This window comes from Erithacus rubecula (assembly GCF_903797595.1).
Source record: "Erithacus rubecula genome assembly, chromosome: 15".
Lineage (NCBI taxonomy): Eukaryota > Metazoa > Chordata > Aves > Passeriformes > Muscicapidae > Erithacus > Erithacus rubecula.
The window spans coordinates 18,054,319-18,074,180 of NC_136667.1; the positions used below are offsets into that span (position 1 = coordinate 18,054,319).

The 19,862-nt window shown below is 46.4% G+C and overlaps 1 protein-coding gene and 1 long non-coding RNA gene across 2 annotated transcripts; both read right to left on the bottom strand.

The window, feature by feature from the left end:
• Nucleotides 1–1,046: 1,046 nt before the first annotated feature.
• On the bottom strand, nucleotides 1,047–18,718 carry MTMR8 (myotubularin related protein 8). The gene is made up of 14 exons (XM_079318974.1): nucleotides 18,595–18,718; nucleotides 17,018–17,140; nucleotides 16,040–16,202; nucleotides 13,878–14,035; nucleotides 12,237–12,365; nucleotides 10,403–10,537; nucleotides 8,135–8,267; nucleotides 6,772–6,881; nucleotides 5,849–5,974; nucleotides 4,405–4,454; nucleotides 3,763–3,963; nucleotides 2,813–2,941; nucleotides 1,977–2,103; nucleotides 1,047–1,273 (listed from the first exon to the last, which is right to left on the bottom strand). Exons 1-14 carry the CDS (start codon nucleotides 18,616–18,618, stop codon nucleotides 1,049–1,051), a joined length of 1,833 nt encoding a protein of 610 aa, XP_079175100.1. The 5' UTR covers nucleotides 18,619–18,718; the 3' UTR covers nucleotides 1,047–1,048.
• LOC306808415 lies at nucleotides 1,283–1,963 on the bottom strand. Its single transcript, XR_013776027.1, has 3 exons — nucleotides 1,665–1,963; nucleotides 1,523–1,619; nucleotides 1,283–1,426 (listed from the first exon to the last, which is right to left on the bottom strand). It is a non-coding gene; the product is annotated as an uncharacterized lncRNA (long non-coding RNA).
• Nucleotides 18,719–19,862: the final 1,144 nt, after the last annotated feature.

The window sequence follows — 19,862 nt, forward strand, 5'->3', positions numbered from 1 at the left end:
GGTGACCTTCAAACACTCATTTGTGACACCCAAACCCTGAGGAGAGAAATCCTTGTTTCTTTTGTTCTTCCCAAGTTCACTGCCATGAGATACTGTTCATGAGACAGACAAAACATCCCTAAAGTTCTGGGAATTTGAACATTCCCTAGAATCACTCAGCAAGTGATTTCAGCATTTTAGGCCCCATTTTAATCCCAGAACACAGCCCATCTGTAATTGCTGTCTCATCAATGATTCCAGCTTGGAACAGGATTATTTTCTTGCTTATGTTTAACCAAGATCATAAAGTAAGAAAGAAAAATTCCACATCAATGTTTTCCTGTCTTTCCTCATTTCCAATCCTTCCTCTCATCACAAATCAACATGTTCCAGGCTGGCTCTGGGGCTTGCTGGACTCCCATCAATAAAGAAAAGTCCATAAAAGCTGCTTCTTCAAGAGCTCAGCTTGGAAAGAAGCAAAAACCCTGGAGAAGCTGCAGCAGGAGAAAAGCTCCTCACAAACACTGACTACAGACAGGACCCAAGAGCACACTGCAAACTGCACCACAAAACCAGAGTGGCCTGGCTGGACACAGACACAGTCTGAGAAGGCACAGGGGGTTTGGTTCTGTGGACAAAAATGCATAGGAAACAAAACATGAATCACTTCTGCTACAAGGCAAGGGTCCATGCAGAGATTCATTCACAGCTAAGAAAGGTTGGGGGGGTTTGTCATTTGAAGATAGATTGCAGTTTTTTCTTGTTTTCAGATGACCTTGGACCACCACTGAGAAGAGAGGGATTTGCATCCTTCCTCCTGCATTCACTGCCCAGCTCCTGATGGAACTGGCAAGGATTCTTGCAGCCCCAAGCAGCAGTGCTGGCAGGCAGCCCTGACCCTCAGAAATGTGTTCCCACTGAAAGCCAAGTGCCAGGAGTGCCAGGCAGGCTCCTGGCAGCTCTGCAGCTCCTGGGTGTCCCCCAGCAGCCCTGCACACCCCTACTCACACTCAGCTGCCAATGGGGGCTGCAGCAGCTCCCCTGAGCTTCTCCCAGCAGCTCCCAGAGCTCATCCCTGGTGCTGAGCTCCATCCTCCTCCCTGGAGGCTCTGAGATCCTGGGGCTGGGCTGGGCTCTCCTTGTGCTTCTGGTGGCCCAGGGAGGGGCCATTGCTCAGCACAGGGGCTGCTCCCCCTGCACAGTCCTGGGGAGCAGGTGAGGCTTTGGCAGCAGCTCCTGCCTGGGGTGAGGTGCAGCCTTTGCTGGGCAGGGGGCCATCCAGGATGGGGAGTTTCTGCACAAATAAAATGCACAAAAACCAATAATTATTACCTATATGTCAGAGAGGGACAAAAAGCAGGTGTCAACATGAGACTGTCTCTGAAATCCAGCAACTGAAGTAGCTGGAGACAAATCCTCAAATGCCTGACACAAATATCAGAAATACCTGAGATACCTGGACACAAATCAGAAATACCTGGAACAGATCCTGTCATGTCAGACATGAACATGAGAAATATCTGGACACAAACACCAGAAATACCTGAAATACCTGGACACAAATCAGAAATACCTGGACACAGATCCTCAAATCTCTGAGACAAACATCAGGAATATCTGGGCACAAACATCAGGAATGCCTGGACACAGATCCTGCCATTGTCAGACACAAGTATCAGAAATACCTGGACACAAACACCAGGAATACCTGGACACAGATCCTCCATGTCTGACACAAACATCAGTGTTGAATTAATTAAAGCTGAAGTTCTCAGCATTCACATTTCTCAGCAAAGGACACTGACATTCTTCTCACTGGTGCATTTTAAAAACTGCATTTTCATTTGTTTGGGGGTATTTTGGTGCTTTTAACACACACAGCTTTATCACTGACCCCCTGATTTTTACCCAGCTGGTTGTTCCAACCCTCCAACACCAACTTAATCTCATTAACCCTTCCAGCCCCCCCAGGGGATCAGAATTCCCTTGTGGCTCACATTTTCCAGCTGGGATGCTCTGTCCTCCAGTGTCACCTTCTGGCTGCTGCAGCTGAGCAGCTGATCCAGCACACACTGCTTGGGGTGCATGCCCTTGTCAAAACGGTTGTACATCCCACACCAGAACCTCAAACCAGGCAAAAAATGGGAATTATTGACAATAAATAGATGTTGGTTAATGTTTTTAATAAACTGAGATCAGGATTTCAAATTAAAACCTGCCATGGCTTTGGATTATTGAATTAAGTAATTGTTAAATTTAATAAATCAGGAGCAATGGGCAAGTTTTCTTCAAGTGGAAAAAGAAGTAAATATTAGAATGGGATGAAAATACTTTTTGTTTTTTTTATATAGCAGCTTATCTCCACTCCTTGGTTTGCTCAACCTCCCAACTTTCATTTTCACACACAGCAATTAAAATCTCATTTTCATGCCCTTTTCTCCCAGCAGGGCCCAGGAGGGAGGCAGAAACAAAGCCTGGGAAAAACCCTGAACTAGGCAGCAAAATTCCTGCTTGAAAGATTTCCTTAATATACATGAAAAAGGAGGAAAAGAGGAACTTTTCCAAACACTTTAATGGGACAGAGCAAGCAGTCAGGGTGTGAAATTCTGCTTTTCCTTGCCTTTCCCCACCCTCTTTTCTCAACACCAAATTACAAACAGTATTTTAAATGACAGCATCTGGATTTATTCCCCCTTTGCACTGCTCCTTTTAGTTCATGCCTGAGGAATGGAGGGGAAAGGAGAAACAAACCAAGTGAATCAGTGCAAATTTATTAGATTTAAGCTGAGTTCTCAATGAAAGAAATGTCTCCCTTTTTAACTGAGCCACTTACTGGAAACTGAAAGGTAGAGTGTTTGGTTGAAGCTCTTTGTAAGCTGAAAATCCTCTGTACAAAGGATTTCTCAACTCCTGCTTCCTCTGCAAGAGGAAAGGCCACAGGGAATGGGTCTTCTCAAAGATTCTGGCAAGTACAAAGAACATCTGATCACCAAAAAAAAGCAGCAAGTGGGTTAATAACTGCAGCTGTTGGGATAGAATTAGATTAAGGGAGCTAATTTTTAGATTGCTTGATTTCATATTTTAGGTTTTTTTCTGTGTGCTTTAATCATTTAGTAAGTAACAGATTGAACAATGAATTTGGTCACATTTTTTAATATCAAACCTGCTTTTGCTGATGCCTCTCCCAAGGATTCTTTGGGTGACCTTCAAACACTCATTTGTGACACCCAAACCCTGGGGAGAGAAATCCTTGTTTCTTCTGTTCTTCACAAGTGCAGATTGACTGATTCCTGATTGATTTCATAAGCACAGGATATTAAAATGGACACTCCTGTCCAGAAGGGAGACCTGCAAGTTATTATTGTGCTCCAAATAAAACATGTTTTTTGGGCTATCACTCATATTCTTTTCTCCCCTTGCTTAAGGGTAATATTATCCTGATAAATGTCATGTTCCACAATCTCCAATTGCATAAAACACACCCAATCCCGCCCCTTTTCCAGAAATTCCAAGGGATTTGTGGCCTGATGGCTCCAGGAGCCCCCAGCTCACCTGAGCTGCTCCCTGTCCCTGTGGCAGGTGCCCAGGAGCTCCCAGCTCACCTGAGCTCCTCCCTCTCTTTGTGACAGGTGCCCAGGTACCCCCAGCTCACCTGAGCTGCTCCCTGTCCCTGTGGCAGGTGCCCAGGAAGTTCCCAAACTGGCAGGAGAAGACCAGGAGCCCCCACCTCACCTGAGCTGCTCCCTGTCCCTGTGGCAGGTGCCCAGGAAGTTCCCAGCTCACCTGAGCTGCTCCCTGTCCCTGTGGCAGGTGCCCAGGAAGTTCCCAAACTGGCAGGAGAAGACGTGGTCGTGGATCTCCAGCAGGAAGCGCTCGCTGAACTCAAAGGAGCAGGGGAACTGCTGCATCAGCTGCCACACACACTCCACAAACTGGGTGAACACAGGGGACACCTCCTTGGGGTCCCCATCCAGGTGGCCACACCTAGAGAGGTAGAAAAAGTAGAATAAATCTTCTGATTTACCCAAAAGTTCCATTTGCTGTCAGTTATCAGGTCAAGTTTATGCCCACCCCTGGAAGTGTTCAGGAGATGTGTGGATGTGGCACTTGGGGACATGGATTAGTGCTGGCTGCTAATTGAACTTCATGATCTTGGAAGTCTTTTCCAACCTTCTGTGATTCCATGATTAGCACTCCTCAGATAACAGGATTTTGTAGGTAGGAAAACACCCAAAATTCAAATTATGATTTTCTAAAGCAATAAACACACAGTGATGAATTAACAGCCTCAGCACACCTGGCCCTGTGTCACCACTGCCAACATTCTCCCAAGGTTTTCTCCTTTCCATTCAGTTTTTTATGGGATTCTCTAAACCTGCAGGCAGTTTTGGTTTCACTCCTCCCAGTGGAACCTGCCCCTCTCACCTGTGGGAGAACTTGTGGCCCATTGCAATCCACTCCTTTTCTATCAGGACCTGCAGGTTCAAAACAGGCAGTAAGAAAAGAGCTTTAATTTGGTTAAAAAACTAAAATGAAGCCTTTGATGTTAAAGCCTAAAAAGCTGACAAATCTGCTGCCCCTATTCTATAAATAAATCCCCAGAAATCAATGAGAACAGGAATTGTGATTTATAGATTATCCAGTTACCAAGGCAATGGCCCTGCTGGAATCAGAACTCATTCCCAAACTATCATTTTGAGGGAGTTTCTAAGTTGTTAAAATCATAATATATAAACATACTGAGCTCAAAGAATTAACAGCTTAATGTTACACTGTGCTATTTACTTTGGAAAAGAGTGTTGTGATATCCAGCCAAATAAATCAGCAATTTGAGTTCAACAAATGTTTAACAAAGAAAATCTATGAAGTACAGCTGCAGGATGAAATCAGAACAACTATGTGGCATTTTAAAAATAGATTTTAAATAGAAAATAAGAACTGTTATATACACTATATAATAAAAACTGCTATAACTGTTTTTCTTACAGATAAATAAAATAATCTGTTTTCCTTACAGATGTCCCACAAGGAATCACATGGCTGAAGCTGCATCCACATTACTGGATCATATCTAAAGATAATTCCTGTTGTCATCATCCAGATTAAGAGGAGGAAGGCAGAAACAACAGAGTTCTTAGAAAGCCTCATTTAAATTGATTTTACTGTTTCCATCCCTTGCACTGCTGATGAATTCCTTTACGAATAACCCCTTGTCAGGGGTTTGTGCCTGCAAACCATGAGGACAGCCAGGGATGTGTTTGTGTCACTGCTCCTGCTCTCAGTCCATGCAGGATTGCTCAGAGACAAAGCCCAGGCTGATGTTTCATGTGCTGATGGAATTTTAACTGTTAAAAGACTGCAGTATAATCCAGAAACAAAAATAGAAACAATAAAATCAGCATGGAATGCAGTCCTGGCACTGGAAAAAGCAAAATCTGCATTGTTCTGATTTCAGGGATTCCTGCAAGGAGCTCTCCTGAGACAAAGCAGCTTTTCAGGTACTTAACTAGAGATGAATGGAAAGAAACATCACAGACTGCCCTGAATTCAGGCAGGGATGGCTGCAAATTAAGAAAAATCCTGCACTAGAAGCAAACAGCCAAATTAAAATGAAATTGCTTTAAAAAAAGCTGTGAAATGATGAGATTTGACTGATGGACAGGGCTGAGCTTACCCAATTTCAAATCCCAGCAGGTAAGAGACCTGCAGGACAAACTCCTCCAGCACTTTCTGATGGATTGCTGGGAATTGTCCATCAGCTGCTGCCCTGCTGCTCTTACAGAAGCAAAGGTGCTTTCTGCAGTTGCCAGTAACTGGCCTGAGCCTTTGCTGAGATGCAGCTGGCACTGGAAGTGCAGCCTGTGCTTACCATGAAGCCTTTGAAGGTCCTGTAGAAGGGGTCCAGCAGGAGGCTGGCCAGGGAGCAGACCTGGGCCGTGCGGTCCCAGCCGTCGGAGCAGTGCACCAGCACGCTGGCCCTCTCCTCCCTCACAGCCTGCCAGGACACAGCACAGGCTCAGGGAATGCTGAAAACCCCCAGGAAAACCCCCCAGCTCGTGGTGATCATCTCCCCTCTGCCCTTGGAAATGCACCAGTGCATCAAGAGAGGCCCAAGTTAGAGCAAAGTGCTGCAGAGGGCTGGGAAAACACCTCAGTGAGCCCAAGGATTGCCAGGCTCTTCCTCTGAGGAGGAAATCTGGTGGGTGAGTCAAAAATAGGGATTAGAACTTGATCCCAACTTCATCCCATCCCACCACCTTTCGCCACTCAGGGCAGGAGAGAAACTCAAAAGTTTCTTGCTTGTGGTGGGGGTAAATTGTGAGACCATCAAGGTTTACTGCTCATTGCTCTCACCACATTCCCTGCTCACCCTTTACTACTCCTGAGTAACCTCCTTCCTTCTGCCTGACCTGCAAAGCCACCAGCTCTGCAGAGATGAGGGCTGTGTTCAATAATCAAAATGAGTGCCCACACCACATCAAACCAGGAGAAAATAAACTGCTGAAAAGAATCCCTCAATTAAAGCACAGCAGTGGATGAGTAATGAGCACAGGGTTAGTTCTTTGCACTGCTATATAGAAAGGTTTATAAAGGTCATTTATTCACATTTTCAAATGAGTTCTAATAATTACCTAATTGTATTGTTACAATACAGGACACAGGACCTGTATTTGTACCTGCACAATGAAAGATTTTTGGAGAGATTAAGCCAAAACTGCACAACACCTTCTCCCCAGAGCCAGCTTCCTGAGATTGCAGCACATCAGGAGGGATTTTGGGATGTAGCTTTACCTTGGCCAGGAAAACACCTGCATCCATCACAGCCTTGATGTGCCTGAGCCAGCCTGAGTTCTCCAGCCCCGTCAGGAAATCACTCATGGAGGGAGATTTCATCTCACACACTGGGGGCACATGCAGAAATCAGAACAGCACCCCCTGCACCTCCCCATCATCTCCCTGAGAATCTTCACTGCTTGCAGAAATATTCTACAGAACACACTAATGCTTGTGTATCTAAAATCAATTTTTTTAAAAATGGCTGGTTTTGTGAGGATTTGAGAAATCTCCTCCTGCTCTTTGTTATTTATTCAGCAGTGAACTGTTACTTCACTCTAAATCACCACCACATCTACACCACTCACTTCCAAAGATCTGAAGTTATGTCTCTCTAATTTAGAGACAGAAATAACAAGTCTAACCTTGAAGGCAGCTCAGCTGCTCTAATGAAAGCCAGCACAGAAAATATTTAGAGTAATAAAGCTCAGAACAGTCCATAAACCCCAGTGAATGAGATTTTATCACTGCTGGAGAAGAACATGGGAGAAAACAAGTTTTTATTCTGCCTCTTCTCCCACCACAAAATAAATCTGCCAGGAAGGACTCAGAGCTGTGATCAGGCCACTCTTTTGGGTGGGAACAGCCCCATTTTTGTCCAAAAAAAAAATCTGTCCACAGATCCTGCAGGGCCACCTGGGAGCACCAATTACCCAATTATTTTGAAAAAAAGATGAGCATTATGGTGGTTATTAAAATATTAAACTCTTATTTTTGGAAGATAGCACTTGAATTGCAAAATTCTCCAAGATTCTCTTGGTGAAACTCTGGGTTTCATGACTCTCTTGATCCCCAATGCTCAGGTGATTCTTTTTGCCCAGCTTTGCATTGTGATCACAATGAGCTTAATTACTCTGCATTTCATATATTTATGTATTAAAACATTAATTTAGTATGTTTTAAAGAAGTTTGGTTAAAAGCAATTAAAGTTAGAACAAAGTATATATGAGACTCAAGCCTTTGGCAGACCATGCCAAAATTGTATTTCAACTCAGAAATACTGTTAATTCTCCAAAAAAAAGGAACCCCAAAAAGCATTTTTGAACAACCTCTGTTGCTTTTTTTTTCATGAAGCGACCATGAGAAATGCAATATTTCTCTAACATTTTCCTCTTAATTTGGCACATTCATTAATGAATGTTTTTTATATTAGTTGCTATTTTTGAACCACTATAAAGAAAATACCAAGCAGGAAAGCATTTTAACAGCATTAATACTTTCAGTCACTTGAATGTCTGGCTTTGCTGCCATCAGAACATGTTTGTGAATGGAATATTTGGATATTCAGCAGGAGTTCTGCCCCTCCCAGGGCTGTACCCACCTTCCAGCAATTTCTGCAGGCTGCTCCTCATCACATGGATGTTCTCTATGCCAATGAATTTAAAACGAATATTTTCATAATTATCTTCATTCTCATAGCCCTTCCCAGCAGCTCTGTTGGCCATGGCATTCAACTGGCAAATTCAAGGAGCAGAAAAGAGAAAAACCACAACAAAATTCAGAGATGCTGTTTTGCAAGTCTTTTTTTTTTTTTTTTTGTTTAAATCTCCCAGAAAATGTACAAAGCTGTTACTCAGCTGTACTTCCTCACCTCCCAGACAGTTCTTTCAGCTGTTTCACTAAAATTACTGCAGTTCATTAGGCAGAGGCTCATTTAAACCCTGCTTAGGGTAGTACAAACCCCCAGTTTCTGCCATCACAGACACTGAACCTGCTCTAACTGGGAGTTTACCTAAGGAAATTCAAAGAGAGGCACAGGAAGACAGAACTAGAAAAGCCATTGTTAACATTTTTACATACATGGTGGTATAGAAATACTAAGGGAATTCCCAGTTTTCACAGAGGAAATAAAGTCACCTGAGGGAAACACAGAAACATTCAAGTTGAGCAGAAAGAATTTAAAATAACCCCAGTGCTTCAGTTCTGCCAGAGTGGGACAGGTTGGCTCAGAAGGAGAAGTGTCACCAATCATAAATTCTCCCCTTGTCACCAAATGCTTTAGGACAAATTGTCACCAGTGATGGATTTCAGTGGCACATCTCTGTGCCAAAAGAAATGCACATATCCTAGCAGAACAGGGGATCTCTAGGAAATGTCACACCAAAAGCCAAAATACACACTGAAGCAAGATGGCAAACATTCCCTCTTTTCCCCAAAAAGATTTTTTTTTCCTTGCCCTTGCTATAGTTTAACTAAACTTGTGGTTTATATAAAATAACTGCAAGATCTGAACAGTGAAGCAGGTTCTCAGAAAGCTCAATTTTCAAATAATCAGAGCAATTTAAATATCTTTATTTAAATAATTGTGTTCTAATTGGCTTCTAGCAACACTCCTAATCCATATGTTTACAAGAGAATCATTGGAACTGGTTTCTAAACTCAGCTCCTCAAGATGACAGTCATTACAATTTTCATTGTGCAAATATTTCCTCTCAAATAAACCCTCAGCTCTCAAGTTCTAGCCCCAAATAGTGGGACTGAGTTGCATTAAGCTCCATCATGAGAGTTATTTTTAAAAGGAAAAAAAAAAAAAAAAAAAGGGAGGGATTGCTTTTCACAGCTTCACTTCCTCCCAGATCTGCCAGTAAAAGCTCTTCAGCCTCATGGAACTGAATCCTGAGGCTTCTCTCCAGCTCCACCTCCAGCTCTCTCCTCTATCCTTCAGGATTCTGCAGAAATGCTTCACTGTCCCAGCCAGGTTCACAACTGCCAGTTCCATCAGGTCATCCTGAACACAGACCTCAAACCCAGGTGTGTTGGGTTGATGTGACAGAAATGTGGATTCTGTCCCCATCTGCTGCAGCCAGGTGGGGCAGTGCCCCTGATCTCCTGGCACATATTCTCTGCTAATGGGCCATCTTTAAACCAGCTGGGGCAATCATCTTTATCTTCCCACAGCCCATCCTCCCTCCAGGAGATATCTCCTGTTCATGGCCACTGAGTCCCAGGGCATGACTGATAAAATTCCATCATCCCACTGGGAGATGCTCCAGCCAGGGCAGGAGACAAGCCTTTTCTACCCAGAGAAAAACTCAGATTTTGGACACCAAGGCACCTTCTTTCCACTGCATTCCAGAGGAAAACCAGACCCTTCCACTTCATCCCTGCACCTTCAGAGGAAACTGCACCTTCTCCAGGAGCACTGCTCCAGCTGAACCACATCTGCCACTGCAGGAGGATGCAGCCACCATTGAATGGGACTGCTGCCACCACCCTGAGTGACTGACGGGTGTCAGCTTGGATTCTGACTCTGGCAGGGTTGGGATTTTTCTTTGTAATACTGCATTTCTATTTTAATTTTCCTAGTAAAGAACTGTTATTCCTATTCCCATATCTTTGCCTGAGAGCCACTTAATTTCAAAATTACAATAATAATTTGGAGGAAGGGGGTTTACATTCTCCATTTCAAAGAGAAGCTCCTGCCTTTATTGGCAGACACCTGTCCTCCAAACCAGGACACCAGGGATATTCCAGGACAGGATCACTACACTGTGAAGCAGGAGCCTGATCCCACACCCAGAACCAAGTGACAACAGCACTGCTCATCCAGACCAGAGATTGCAAAGCAGCCCAGAGCCCGTGGAGGTACCTTTGGCCTCGTGTCTACAACATACATGAAGGGGCAGCCGGGGTTGGCCTCTCGGATGGCCTGGAGCATCTGCTCGTCCTCCAGGCAGCGCGCGCTGAACCCGGCCAGGGGCTGGCTGCAGCGGCACAGGGCAGCCTGCAACAGACACAGGGGAGGGAGAGAGCTGGAGTGTCACTGACACACACAGTCACTGCTGGGGGGGTCACTGACACACACACAGTCACTGCTGGGAGTGTCACTGACACACACACAGTCACTGCTGGAGTGTCACTGACACACACACAGTCACTGCTGGAGTGTCACTGACACACACACAGTCACTGCTGGAGTGTCACTGACACACACACAGTCACTGCTGGAGTGTCACTGACACACACACAGTCACTGCTGGAGTGTCACTGACACACGCACAGTCACTGCTGGAGTGTCACTGACACACACAGTCACTGCTGGAGTGCCACTGACACACGCACAGTCACTGCTGGACTGTCACTGACACACACAGTCACTGCTGGGAGTGTCACTGACACACACAGTCACTGCTGGGGGGGTCACTGACACATGCACAGAGCCACTGCTGGGAGTGTCACTGACACACGCACAGAGCCACTGCTGGGAGTGTCACTGCTACTGAAACACACACACACACACACACACACAAACAGAGTCACCCCTGCTGTCACTGCCCCTCCTCCTGCCCCAGACCCCTGGGAGTCACAGGTGAGCTGTGTTCTGTGCTCCTGCTATGGTGAGCACACACTGGGCTATTTCACAAAGTGACAACTTTGGGGAATTTGGAGTAGTGAGGGTGAGGAGGCTCAGCCTGCTCTGCCTGATGTCAGCAGTTCATGGAATCCCATAATGGTTGGGTGGAAAGGACCTTAAAAATATCTTATTCCATCCCCTGCAATGGGCAGGGACACCTCCCACACCTTCCACTCTCCCCACGTGCTCCAGCCTGGCCTTGGACACTCCCAGGTATCAGGGGCAGCCACAGCTGCTCTGTGCCAGGGCCTCCCCACCCTCCCAGGAAACAATTCCTTCCACCATCCCATCCATCCTGCCCTCTGGCAGATTAAAACCATTCCCACTTGCCTGTCACTATGTTCCCATGTAAAAGTCCCTCTCCCTCCTTTCCATGAGACTCCTGAAGGTACTGCAAGGCAGCAATTCTTCATTTAGTTTCTACTTCCAAACCATTCTTTAGAGTTTTCCTAATCAGTTGTTGCTGTTGCACACTCAGAGCAGCACTGGGTGTATTTTAAGGAAATTTCATTTGTTTCCAGGCAGTGCCCAGGTCAAGGCATGCTTCCTCAGGAAAACAACAATTTGCTGTGACTGAATTTTCCTAACATCAGCAGCTAAAACACTGCTGAGGCAGCAAAGTTACAAATTTACATTCTGGTCTTCAGTGGAAAAAAAAATAAAAATGAAACCTTCACTTATTCTGAACTGGTGGGGATTTATTTCAGGGTGGTTCCTCCTCTTCATACTACGAAAATCCAGACAAGTCAACATATAACTTAGTAAACATTATTCAATATAGCTAAAGAGGAAATTAAAACCCCACATCAGAAGGAATTGCCAAAAGCTGATTAAAAAAAATTCCCAACAGGAAGCTTGGAAAGTCTGTGCTTTTGGCAGAGCTCTGGATGCATTCCAAGTGTTTGCCTTCAGCTCATTCTGTGCCTCAAAATGAAAGCCATTAAGAGAAGCACGGTGCTCAATGGCCTCAAATCTAATAATTATCTTATTCTTTCCTTGCATTAGAAGGGCACTGGACAAAAAGCAGAACTCTCACTCCCCCCAAGGCAGCAGGCAATGAAGCACTTACATTGTTTTCTTTGTACAAGTAAGAAAGGACAGGGATCCGCCCTCGGCTCCTGAACCTTGAACTTCCCATCACCACGGCCCTGGTGGCAGCTCGAGGCACCACGATCTCAGGAGGGTATGTGCTGCAAACCTGAGGGGGAACAGAGGAAAAAAAACCTCAGATATTGCTCCTGAGCACCTCAAAATTCATGAAAAATTCAGCTTGAGCTGATCAGGTTATGAGGTATTCAGGGAAACAATGCAGGAAACAATCGACTCTGCAGCTGAACTTAAAAATCTAAAACTGGAGTGCACAGTGCAGATTGAAAGGAAATTTGATGGAGGTTTCTAATTTAGATTTAATTGGGGAAGGCACATTAAAGCCATCCCACCCCTTGCCATGGGCAGGGATATCCTCCACTATCCCAGGGTGCTCCAAAGCCCAAATGTCCAACTTTGTCCCAGTTCAGGGATCCAGGGGCAGCCACAGCTCCTCTGGGAACTTTATTCCAGGGCCTGGCCACCCTCCCAGCCAAGCATTCCTTGCCACAAATGCAAAATCAGCTCTATTTAAAAAGTTCTCTCTAAATGTTGTGCAACTCAAAAGGCACTTCCAGCAGTGAGGTGGAATCCTCAGAGAGCAGCTTCACCCTTTCTCCTCAAACAAGCACAGTCTCTGCAGAATGCCCTTCCTAGATAGGCTGCTCTCTAAGCCTGGCTTTAAATCAGGCTTGGCAATTCTAAAACACAGGCTGGAAACTGTCAGGAAACTCTAAAGCATCTGAGAGTTCCACTGCAGCAAGCAAACCTTTGAGTGATTAATATTTTGAGATGTCCAGGTGCCCTCAGCAGCTTCTGGAAACAGCTCCTCTCACACCAGAGCTCAATTCAGCCTCCTCAGACTGCAAGTAAAACTGGCAGTCACCTCTGACAGCACAGCCTTGTATTTCTTCAACCCAGAGCTTAAAGCAAAGAAAGTTTCCAGGGAAAGGGATTCAGGGTTAGGAATATGTTGGTGTCTTCCCTGGAGTTGCTTGCCTTGCTTTTCAACAGCCAGGTCTGACTGCACACAGCCCCAGAGGAAATAAAAAGGGAAATAATGTGGAGCAGGATTTTGAACAAGCTTGCTGACAAATGCTTTTGTTTCATGTTGTTTAGATCCAAGTTGGCCTTTCAGGGAAAATAACAGCAGCAGGCAGTTCAGACTGAAATGACAGAGGGCCCTGAGGTAGCAGAAGATCCAAGTGAGAAAGCACAAAAAGCAGGAGTTTTTCCCTTCCTTCCCTAGTCCCTCTCCACTCTGCCTCATTCCCCACCAATCCCAACTGCTGCCATTTCTTTCTCTCCTCCACATCTGCCACCAGCCAGGTGGGACAGCCTTTGGAAATACCAAAAAGCAGCTCAGGGTGCTTGAGGCTTTGCCTAACAGATGGGTTGACATTTCTGCAGAAAAAAAACAAGGCTCTGCTCCCTTGCCAGGGGGATCAAACACAACAAGGTGCCTCTGCAGCTCTTCTGGAGCATCATTATCTGCAACTCCCCATGGAGATATGATGTGCTTTGACTCAAACCAAGCTCCTTCCTCCCCAGAGGCAGCAGCAGGGCTGGCATTAATAACAACAAAGAGACAGTGCAGGAAATGGCTCCTTGGGGCAGGAATTACCTCATAGTCCTTATTAATATCTGTGATTTCCCAGGAGTTGTTGGGAACCCCCATGCGTTGGTAATCCAGTCTCAGATCAATCAGCTTCCATCCCATCTCCCGGCTCTCTTTGGACATTTTAGGGTTGTAAGAGAAAGCATAAAGTTCTTCTGCTTTCACTTGGAAGGAGAAAATAAAAAAAACAACAAGTTAGAGATGCAAAAACATCCAGGGAGGTCCAAACTTCTGGAAATCAATCATTTCCAGAATCCAGAAAATTCAAAGTATTCAAGACTTCTAAACTTTTTACAGATTTTTGGTTGGGATAGTACCAAGTGCTGAAATTCATCCTGAAATCCTCAGGGATTTCCAATGCTCACTTCCCAAATGCAGGGAGATACAGTTATTCTAACAAGGTGTTTTAGCCCAAGTTGGAAGAAGTAATTTCTCCTAAATAAATTATTTCCTCCTGAATTCACTGCAGTAAGAATGTGAGATGGGATTTATATAATAACAAATAACCTACACATGAAAACATGGATGAAAAAAAATCTGTTTTCTGTGGAGAGTTCATACAACAGCTCCTGCATACCTGATTGCTCAACCACAAATTCTGAGCCTGGAAAACTTGAGGGATGTCTGGAATATTGCTGTCAGCCCAACACAGGCTGCAGGCTGGCTCTGACAGGTGCCCATTTACCATCCCAACCTCCTTCCCTCTCTTCACAAAGTGCAAATCCAACCAAGAATTCATCCTGAGGCAGCTCCAGAGACAGAGGGGAACCTGTCACAGGCTGATAAAGCAGCTGGGTACTGAGCAGGTAACCCAGAGCTGCCCATCACACCTGTGCAAGGCATCAGTAATGATGTGCTCTGCCAAAAATCCAGGAAGGGAGCACACTCAGACATCTTAAAACAACAAAAATGTGCTGCTGCAACCCAGAAGCAGAAGCAAAGGAAAAGCTACAGCATTTACACAGTTGAGACCAAAGGAAACTGGAGTGAGCCCCTGCAGTGACACCTCCCACGCTTCAGGCTCTACCCAAACCACTAATTTTCACACCTCAAAGAGCAGTGACAGCTTTTAAATGTAACACCACAAACCTGCCAGCTACAGCATTAGAGGCAGAACTGGAGAACCAAGAAAATTCCAAAAAGCTCAAGGGGAATGCTGGGAATAGACACAGGCCTTAATATCAATTTTAAGAAAATCTGAACTGGGCAAAGCCCATTTTTCCTACAGGATCTGCAGCCCAGCAAGAAGCTGCCATGAACTCCCCTCCCTCAGCCTGGTGACACCATCACAAATTACAGCTACAAATGACATCCTTTAATAACACAGCTCCAAATACTGGTTCCAGCAGCCCAAAAGCAGAGGCAGGAGCCAGGTGGGAGCTCAGTGGAATGCTGTCCTGCAAGAAAAGCCTGAAGATTCATCCATGATGGAATAAAAAGCTGGAGTTAGAAGAGAGCACAGGTTTTTGAGGGTGTCTGGCTCACATTTAGAGTGACTTCAATCAGGGCAGGGTGAAGCACAAACTTTCCTAAGTGAGCAGTGACCACCCTGCTGGAAACACAGCAAAGATGTCACTTTGTGGGATTTGGGAATTCTGGGAATGCCTGGCTCAGCTGGAAAGGGCAGAACTGCACACAGCTGGGTGACTCAAGGGACTGACAGGGGCCAGGTTTGGGATGTGCACTTTGCACAGAAGTTCCTCATGGCAGATCACATCACTCCCACTGCCAGAGAGGCACAGAATCACAGAAAGAGGTTTGGGTTGCAGCAGCTCATCCTGTGCCACCCTTGGAACACCTTCCACTGTCCCAGGCTGCTCCAGCCTGGCCTGGGACACTTCCAGGGATCAGGGGCACCCACAGCTTCTCTGGGCACCTCCCTCCCACCCAGGGGAGGATTCCTTCCCAATATCCCACCTGCTTTCTCACTGTGAATCTGTCACTCCAGGCTCCTATAAATAATCCCTCTCCATCTTTCTGCTTGGCTCCCAAGACCGTTTGGAAGCAAATGTCCTGCTCCACAGAGCTCAGCTCCCTGAACTCCCTGGTGCTGGAAGCTGATTCTGATCCCTCTCCCTCCCTCACAAACCCAATGTGGGGTAGCAGATCCTCCCCAGGGCTCAGCTTGCAGCACTGCAGATTCCCAGGACAGATTCCCAGCCCAATACCTGGCTGGGAGAGCTTGAGCAGGGAGTTGAACACATCCTGGCAGTCCCTCTCCTGCCCAATCACAAAGTGAGCCACGTGGAAGTTCTTGCAGTGGATGAGCAGGGGGTACCCAGCTGTGGTCAGGGGCAGCTTCTCCACACTGGAGATGTGGTGGTGCAGGATCTGGAGAAAAGGGAATAAATATCATTTGTCACTGATAAAGCAGATAGGAAACCTGTGTAATGCAATCAGCTGCTCATGCTTCCTGCAGCTGAGCAGCAGCAGAAAACAACTTTATTTGTGACATTTATCAAACATAAACTGCAGCCAAAATACAGGGAACTAAAGCAGGACTGAAAAAACACAGATCTACATAGATTACTTGCAGAGGCAGAAGTGCAGCTCAGTTTACCTGGTGCACTTTGCTTTCCTTTCACCTCCAAATGAAATACATCCTGGCATTCCCATTTCACCTTAGAATTAATAAAAGGCTCATTCTGTGCTGATTCTGCACTTCTAAAAGCTACAAATTCACATTTAGTGGTCTTGTATATTGAGTGTGAGACAGAAAATTACACTAGTTCTTTACATTCCTTCAACTGACACTAATTCCATGAGTGAACTCTGTAAAGTTACACTGTTTCTAGGAAGCATTTGTTACCAAAATGCTCTAAAAGATCCCCTACAGCTCTGGAATTACCAAACCTGTTCACTCTGGAATGAGAGCATCAAGTTCCAGGAGAAGGGGGAATGGCTTCCCACTACCAGAGGGCAGGGCTGGATGGGATACTGGGCAGGAATTGTTCCCTGGGAGGGGCTGGGATGGATTTCCCAGAGCAGCTGGATCCCTGGCAGTGCCCAGGACCAGACTGGAGCAACCTGGGACAGTGGAAGGTGTCCCTGCCCATGGGAGGGGTGGAATGGGACAACCCATTCTCCCCATCCAACCCATCCTGTGAGCCAAAGCAGCTTTTCCAGGGGTGCTCAGCCCACCATACCCATGTTTCCTTCCTGACTTCAGCAGAGGCATCCACGTAGATCAGGTGTGTGGCTGTCAGGTACAGGGTCCCACTCGCTGCCTTCCTGTTGCTGTAGCGATCCAGCAGCTTCACATTCTCCACCTGCAGCAGGAACATGGCAGGGAAACACCAGGGAATGCCAGGATTGCTGAGGCTGGGAAAGCCCTCTGGGATCATGGAGTCCAGCCTGTGCACAATTCCCACCCTGTCACCCAGCCCACACCAAGCTGTTCCCCAGACACCCCACCCCAAATCTCCCTGGCAGCTCCTTCCAAGGCCTGAGCACCTTTTCCATGGAGAAATTCCTCCAAATCCAGCTTTGATAGAAGAACTAGAACTACCTAAGCACCTGTTGAATTCCATTCCTTCAACCTCTAATACACAGCTTATGCAGCATGACAGAAAAAAATACAAGAATTTAAGTCCCTCCTGCAACACCAAGTCAGCCTTACACCACAAACTCAAATTATTTCTTCATGAATTAAAGCCATAAAGGTTAAACAAACAGCTGTGGTTCAGCAGCAGCAAATCCCAACAGGATGACTGGATTTGTAGCCAAGACGAGCCCAGTTTGTTACTGTGTAAGGCTGCAGAAATAACAAAGAATTCAAAGGAAAGACTTGGCTGTGCTCAGAGTGATCAACATGTTGCTCTAGAAGGAACAGCCCTCTCCAGTCTGACTTCCCACTGCTCATTCCCTGTCAACAACCACTTCTTTTTAACTCACTTCCTGGCCTCCAAGTGTATTTCAAAAACCACACCGAGCTAATTAATAAAAAACAGCTTTAAAGAACATCAGTGCAGACATCATAAAATGTGTTACAGCGCTGGATTGATTTTTCTCCTGGCCTATTTGCTGCCTAATGAGGGCAGATGGGATTTTTCTTTCACAGCAGAAATAATAGGGAAAAATAATTGAATGGACAATAAAAATAAATGTTTTAGCAGTAAATGGTAGTTTAGTTCTGGGTATTGAATGGGTGAGCTTCCTTATGTCTCAAGTACATAATGGAAAATCTCAGAAAATAAATTGTAGAGCTGAGGCCTGAGCTCAGTGTCCTCTTAGCAGGTCGTGTTTTTCAACATATATCACTATTAAATACAATATATACAACTACTAAATAGAATATTGCACTTTTCAGGGCATTACAGGCACGCAGGACCAGCAGAGCACCTGAGAGCAGGGGAAAGGAGCATCCCCAAACCAACAGAACAAAACGAGCAACAACAACCTTCATTGCAGTGAAGGAGAAAATTAAATTATCGACTGCCTGAATAAATAGAATTCCATTTAGTATTTAGTACAGCGTTCCCCTTTGACTTAATTCAATTGGTGGGGGGGGAAGCATCTTTTGGTTCACTCAGTGGGATGAGAGGAAGCTCCGCGCTTTGACAGAAATGAAACAATCCGGAATCACCCCCAAAGCACTGAAACACTGAAACCCCCTTCCCACAAAGCCCGGGCAGGGCGGCTGCGTCCCCCCACCCCCAAATCCACCCGCAGCCCCGGCGCCGTTCCGCGGCGGGGACAGGGGAAAGCGGAGCGGCTGGATTACCTTTGGGGTGCTGATGTGCTCCATGGCCGCCCGGCCCCGCCGTGAGGGGCGGCCCCGCCGCCATCGGAGCCCGCGCGCCCCGCCCCGCCCGCCCCGCCTCGCGAGAACCGCGCGCCGCCGCCATCTTGGCTGAGGGCAGAGCTGAGGGCAGCGCCCACCCTGAGCCCGCGGGGTGTGCACGGAGCCCCCCAGATTGTGCCCGGAGACCCCAGAATGTGCACTGAGATCCCCAAAATGTGCCTGGAACTTGTGGGATGTGCCTGAAGCCCCTTCCCGGGAGTCCTCAGGATGTGCCCAGAACCCCCCAAAAAAGGGGGAGCAAAATTTAAAAAAAAAAAAAAAAGTGCTCGGAGCCCCGGTCATGTTCCTCGGGATGTGGGATGTGCCCCCAAAATGTGCCTGGAGCGCTCCAAGTGTGCCCGGAGCCCCCCGCCCCTCCAAAAAAAAAGGGGAAGCAAAAAAAATTTATGTCCGGAGCCGTCAGGATGTGCCCCCCAAAAATGTGCCCAGAGCCCCCCAAATCTTCCCGGAGACCCCAAAATGTGCCCGGAGTCCCCAAAATACTCCCGGAGCCCCCAAAATGTGCACAGAGCCCGTGTTCGGAGCCCTCGGGATGTGGCCAGAGCCCTCCAAGAAAGGGGGAGCAAAAACCAAACAAACAAAACAAAAAAAGCAACAACAAAACAAACCAAAAACAAACAAAAAAAATCCCCAAACAAAACAAACACCCCCCCCACCCAAAAAAAACCCAAAAAAACAAAAAAAAAAAAACCAAAAAAACAAAAAAAACAAAACAAAATAAAACCAAACAAACGTGCCCTGATCCCTCAGGGTATCCCCGGTCGTATTCCCGGAGCCCTCGGACCGTGTCCAGAGCCCCCCAAAAAACAGCCTGCAAAAAAAAAAATGCCCAGAGCTCTCAGAATGTGCCCCCAAAATATTCCCCGAGCCCTCAGGATGTGCCCAGAACCCCAAAAATGTGCCCGGAGCCCTCAGGAGCCCCCCCATCCTCCACTCCATCCCTCTGCAGCCCCATGAAAGATCTCCCCGTGTGTTTCCCCTCCCAGCACCAGCGCTGGAGAAGCTCTCCGGAAATATTTCAGGGAAAAAAAACACCTTTATTTTTTCTCCCTCAAAGAATTCTGCCATCATCTGAGCCGTGTGGATGGGCAGCAGGCTGACAGCATCCTCGCCTGGAGAAAGGGCTTGGTGACACATTTGTCACTTGAGCACTTGTCACCCTTCCCACAGCTCGTAACACCTGCTCG

Bases quoted from the DNA above. Each gene is read 5' to 3' on its own strand.
- MTMR8 (XM_079318974.1), bottom strand. From the start codon at position 18,618: ATGGAGCACATCAGCACCCCAAAG. The intron at 4,455-5,848 runs GTAAGCACAGGC...TTGAACCTGCAG, and splicing joins GGACCTTCAAAGGCTTCATG to GTCCTGATAGAAAAGGAGTG. The intron at 1,274-1,976 runs GTGAGCCACAAG...TTATTTGTGCAG, and splicing joins GAGCATCCCAGCTGGAAAAT to AAACTCCCCATCCTGGATGG.